This window comes from Cetorhinus maximus, chromosome 13 (assembly GCF_964194155.1).
Source record: "Cetorhinus maximus chromosome 13, sCetMax3.hap1.1, whole genome shotgun sequence".
Classification (NCBI taxonomy): Eukaryota; Metazoa; Chordata; class Chondrichthyes; order Lamniformes; family Cetorhinidae; genus Cetorhinus; species Cetorhinus maximus.
The window spans coordinates 107,067,698-107,073,697 of NC_135891.1; the positions used below are offsets into that span (position 1 = coordinate 107,067,698).

Here is a 6,000-nt window from a genome sequence, read left to right on the forward strand (position 1 = left end):
TCTGCTATTATTTACTTTTTTGGAAAATGCTGTTTGACTATAATTGCTCCGTGGAACTGGGTGAGATCAGTATAATTGAACTGAGAAGCTTAGGAACAGGATTCTGAACTATATTTGAACACATTTGATAAATTCATTTGAATAGGATTTGTTTTCTAAAACTGTAAATTCTACCCCCCCACCCCCACCAATTACCTCCCTTCCTGTAGAATTTATAGTTCCACAGTCATGTGTGAATTTTTTGTTTTGCTTCTATAGATTTTATCCATCTCCTTAAATACCTGACTGTGCACCTTATTCTGTTCTCGTATCATGGGAATGGGAGAGCAGGCTGTCAAATCCCAAGTGGATTTCTGGAATCGAGTATTATCCGATTGCAGGGATAAGAGGGATACTGCTAGGATTTTTTTCCCTTCCCCCTGTAAAAAAAAAAACTACTTATCCCTCCATAGCCACTTAGGATATAAAAGCCTCAATGCAAGTGATAACCATACCAAGTTCAGGGACTTTAGTCAATTTGCAAGAAAATCAATCTGAATTGTTGACAGCAAAATTGTAAAACATGGAGAAAATATATATCTTCCCCCCCACCCCACCCGTTTAATATGTATTGAGATGTTTTACACCACACTGGAGTAGCGTTAACATCTGTGATGGAGAGGTATTGAAGGCTGTAAAGGTATTAGTAGTAGGGCTAATGATGTTTTTTCCAGGGAAGACAGAAGAGGGAAGGTAGTGTTATTTAAAGTAGGCACTGATGAATGTGAGGGTGAGGCTCAAGTCCATGATGATAGTATAGATTGTGGATTGAGATCGACTTTAATGTAACTGGATTTAAAGCACCAGAGAGTCAAAGTGCCATTGAAAATAAAGATGAAAAATACCTTACTAAATAAAACTAGAATTGTGCGCAGTACAGCGAAGCCTCTGTTACACCCTATGGACCTCAAGCTTTGTGGCTGAGGCCTAGCCACACGCCAGCTGTAGGTAAATTATCTTTACAAGCAGTCTGGGTAGTTAAGCTTCACCCACAGCACGATAACTAATGCACTTGAAAGGCACTACGTTCAGTTATTTTTGGTATACATTCTCGACACCTACAGTGGGATTTTCCCCCCATTGCACTAAGTGCAGGAGCAGGCATGAAAAACGGCATTCTACCCACAGGCTGCAATGGTGGGTTTTCACGCCGTAGCGCCCGTTCCCCGCATTAACTATGCATGCATGGGAAATACACCGGATCACTGGCAGGCGGCCTCTGATCCGCCCGGCTCACCATCAGCTCCCTGCTTCCTCACTCCAGGCATCATATTTAAAATGCAGCCGCGCACAGCCTTCTCAATGTCAGCAGCCCAGGGCTGCTACACTGAAGACATGGCCCCGAAATCTAAGAAGACGACAGCCTCCAAATTCAGTGACAACTCACTGGAGCGCCTGCTGAACACAGTCGAGGCCCACAGCGATGTCCTCTACTCTCACTCTGGCCGCAGGTGGTCCAGCAATGTGACCAATCCGGCTTAGGAGGTGATGGCAGCGGTGGGCAATGCCAACACAGTACAGAAGAGGTCAGCCACCCAGTGCAGGAAGAGGATAAATGGTCTCATCATTACCGGGGTAATTCAACCATCTGATCACTCTCAACTCACACACTCACAAGCCCATCGCACATTCACATTGATCTCGCACACTGCCAGCTCAAGGGGCACCACCACTCACTCTCCCATACACACATTCACATCCCCACCTGGCCTCACCTCCGCTGGAGCTTGTGTCTTCATCTCGTCCATGGCTGCACTCACCACCCACCCATGGCAGGCATCCTTGTCATCTCCCCTGGCATGTGTCCTGCTCATACTCTCTCTCTGCCTTTATGCAAGACAAGCTTGCACACAATCACAGGGAGAGGTCCCAGACCAGGGAGGGGTGGAATGCCAGAAATCAAGGTCCTCTTTCAGCTCGAAAATCAAACTATTGAGCTGGCCGGAGAGAACGTCAACCATGTCTGTGATGACAGTGAGGTTGGCGGTGACCACCCAAGTGAGGATTATGCACCAGCTCATCCCTCAGACAACAGCTTTGTCCTGTTTTAGAGTCACCTGCCATGCACTAATTATCTCTCCTTTCTTTCGTAGGCACCTCTGGAAAGGTCCCAAGGGCATCCTCGAGCCAGCCCCTCAGCTCCAGCCCTGAAGACACCTTGGATGAGGAACCAGCGGACACCACAGCAGAAGACCCTTCATAGCACTCACTCACACCCTCCACCACTGTGGAGACACATACCTCGTTGGGACTTAGTTCTAGAGCAGGCTCGGGATCACAATCTGGTGAGCATAGCACACGATCTGGTCCACAGCAGGCAGAGGCAGGGACAGCTGAGGTCACTGGCGCTCGGAGAGCTGTTAGAGGTCATGATTCTACTGAGTCAGATGATGAGCCTTTTGACTCAGTTCTAAATCAGTTGGTGGAGCTCCAGTGACAATCAAGGGAACATCAGGAATGGATGTCAGCTGCATTCATCAGATTGCAACGGATAATGGAGGAGTCGCTCTGTCTTCCATCTGAGGTGATAGCACCGACATGCCAATGCACTGAGGTCAACACTTGTAGGATGGGGGCCGCCATGGAGACCTTGGTCCAGGACATCGGTTCTGCACTGGTGCAGGAGCTACACTCCATCGCTGTAGCCATTGGTGGCATCCATTATTGGCCATGCAAGGTGCGGGGGGGTGACGGGGCATCTTGATCTCACCCCAGCTGCCGCTTCTCCTCAAGAAGTGAGCCAGGGGCTCCCGGGCACTCATAGGGAGGAGGATCAGCAGCTGGACTACCCAGGGCCATCCACCAAGGTAACTCCAGGACTCTCCACCAATCCAAACCCCATCTTCCTGTGAGCCTGACATCTCCAGCTCCACAGGCTGAGGAGGGTGCACCTGCCCCACAGCAGGGACCCAAAGCAGGCTGGGGGCCCTCCAGGTCTTGGCTTTCCAGAGGATCCCTGCCAAGGTCATCATAGACAACAGGGTGTAGCAGTCAGCAGCTGCCTCCACCTCCGCTGTGGATGTCACTGAAGCACCAAGGTATAGCGGTAGGGTTAGGAAAGTTAAAAAGATTTAGGAGCACACTGTGGCACGGGTGTTCACAACGTGTATATAATGTTCACAAATGTAAATAGAATCGCACCTATTTCACATCTCGTCTTGTGTATATCTCCTTTTTTACGATGAGCTGTGCTGCTGTCAATCAGGTGTGATACCATGGTCCCTCTTATTTGCAGATCCCACTATCTTGGGCCTCTCGTCTATGTAGCGAGTTTCCATTTCGCCATAGTGTGTGCCCCTTTTCCAGGTGCCCTCAGCACCAGTTCATAATTGGTTCTAAAGTTATTTTGAGTTTGTTTCCACCTGATAATATGACTACATTTATCTTCCCAGGTGAAATTCTAACTTTGTTATCAGTTTTGATTGCAGATCACACACTCACAGATAGGAATGAGCAGGTTCATTGCAGTTATAAGCCTTCTTAAAAATTCAAATGATGTGAAACCTTATAATGCAGCACCAATTATTGTGTTCATAAAGCATTTACCACTGCCTTTAGAATGAGTGCCTGTTGCATTTTTTCCCTCCACAGATGGAGAAATGTTTGAAGATTTTTGCGATCAATTGCTGGAGCGGGTAATCCATTCCTGAAACGGAAGCTTTAGCAAATAAATAATTAACATATCTCTTACATGTCTAAACAACCGGCAAAACATTTACCTGGAAGTCCGGGGAGGTTGGTGAGACGAACTCTGGATATGTAACAAGCTGCAGCTCAAGAGGAATTGAGTGAACATGTTCAATGGAACCAACTGATTGACAGGTTTTTTTTAACTCTGATACTTTTAAATTACTCTAGAACAAGATTAGGGTGGAGTCTTTATCAGGAATCCAGTGTGTGGCTAACACCTTGATTGTGAGAAAGTAGCAAGTTTGCAGCCTTAACATCGTCTCTGAATTCACACCAGAGTCTGTAAAATCTTGTTTGTATTATGCTACATTGCAATGGAATCACATGGTAAATGCTGAAGGATCAACTGTACAGTTATTTATTACAATCAAAGTTCAGAGAAATAACTCCCACCTCTGAGTGTCAGTAATTCCTAACTGCTGAGCAAGATATTCATAGTGAATGCATATAAAGACTGGAAATGAATCCTTCACCATTATGTGGAAAATGAAAAAACCCAGTTGTGCAATGGGTGTGTAGCTTAATGCAGTGTTATCAGTTCCCTGAGCTGAATTAGGACAGCCATAAATTTGAAAGGTGGCTGATTGGACACAGTTCAAATCATTACAATCCAGGATGAGTCTCTAAGGGCCAGTATGGCTAAATATTAACTGCATTTGTGGTACAGGAATGCCTTACGCAAGTATCGCGAGTGGTTTCAAGTAGCGATGTTGTAAATGGCTCTTGGTGGGTCCCACCAGTAGAAAAATTATTCAGAAATCTAGCATTATTGTTTTTATTTCGTGTCTGTGTGTTGAAGTTAAGAAGAATATCAAAAATCTGCATAAATTAAATGTTACCAATTTAAGTTGCAACCAGTATTATAAAATTGCTTTCGATTATATTATCTTAATAAATCTGTTCATGAGTAGATGGCTTTCCTTGGCAACCATGTGTTATTGATGTCATAAAATTGTTGGGCAGAATCATTCCAGATTTGTACTAAGTGCAGTAGCGGGAAGGAAAAAGAATGTTTTACCCGCAATGACAGCATTACATGCCATATCATTCCAACCCCATCTCATTAACTATGCATTCCCGGGAAACACACTGTTTCTATGGCGGGTGGGCTCTCATTTGCCCGCCACACCATCACCTCACCGCTTCCTCACGCCTGGTGTCACATTTAAACTGCAGCCACATGCACAACCCACAATGTTTCCAACCCAGGACTGCTCCACAGATGTCATGAAACTAACATATTTTTCTATTATATCATTGTGGTTTATTGTTGCTATGTTCCTTCTGTCGGGTCACTTTGCTCGCGAACATGGCTGCTTACCTGTCAAACAGCGGGTGTGTTGGTAAACAAGATACTGCAGACGCAGAGATCAATATAAGATGAAGCTCATGCTGTTTATTAACACAAGTCACAGAGCACTTACACAATGTGTGCTCCTCCAACTAGACCCTATTCTAAACTACTGATTAACATTGTAGCCTGCACTACACAGCCATTGGGTAATACAGTCATGTGGTCAATCTGTTCACATTCTCTTAAAGGTGTATTGCACCTCAGATTACCACATCCCTCCCCCTTTACTCAAAAGCACAACTTACATTCTTTACAATATATCAACTATTTCCATAAGTAAACTATTTACAAATTCAGTCTCTCTGGAGGCTTCTTCAAACTTGTCGAACATCGTAGTTCTACGACTTCAGATGGTTTATCTGAGGCCTCCCTCTCAGGAGTCATCTGTCCAATAGGCTCTCCAGTAGGAACCTGTAAGTTTGTTTCTTCGGCTCTCTCAGGCTCAACAGATCCTACAGGTACTTCCAAACCAAGTGGAGTTCCTTCCACATGTGGTGTAGATGCCAAAGGGAATGGTTGGCACATCCTTTCTTGTAGATCTGTTTCCCTTTTTTTGGGGCAATCTACATGTCTCCTAATTATCCAACCTTCGACTGACATGTGACAGGACAGGGGTCCTGTCGCTGCACTAACTTCACCTGATGGCAATTTGGGCCCATCTCCAAAGTTCTTTGCAAAAACTGCGTCTCCAACAGTGAAATTTCTTTCACGACTGTGGTAATCATGTCCATTTTTCTAGGCCTCCTGACTTCTCGCTACTCTCCCCCTAAATTCGGCCTCATGAGACTCAAACATGTCCTGAGACGTCTCTTTATCAATAACTCTGCAGGGGCAATACCGGAGGTCATGTGCAGCATAGTCCTATAGCTGAATAGGAAACATGATAATCTAGTTGCAATAGGATCGCCATCCAGTTT

The 6,000-nt window shown here is 45.2% G+C and overlaps 1 protein-coding gene across 2 annotated transcripts in view; it reads right to left on the minus strand.

The window, feature by feature from the left end:
• Positions 1-4,035, minus strand: part of fgf22 (fibroblast growth factor 22) — a 162,101-nt gene extending 158,066 nt beyond the window's left edge. The window contains exon 1 of one of the 2 annotated variants that reach the window (XM_078555956.1): positions 3,759-4,035. In XM_078555956.1, the coding sequence (XP_078412082.1) occupies positions 3,759-3,835 (77 nt within the window). In that variant the 5' untranslated portion in view covers positions 3,836-4,035. The remainder of the gene's footprint in view (positions 1-3,758) is intronic. The other variant, XM_078555957.1, reaches the window with a different exon arrangement.
• Positions 4,036-6,000: the final 1,965 nt, after the last annotated feature.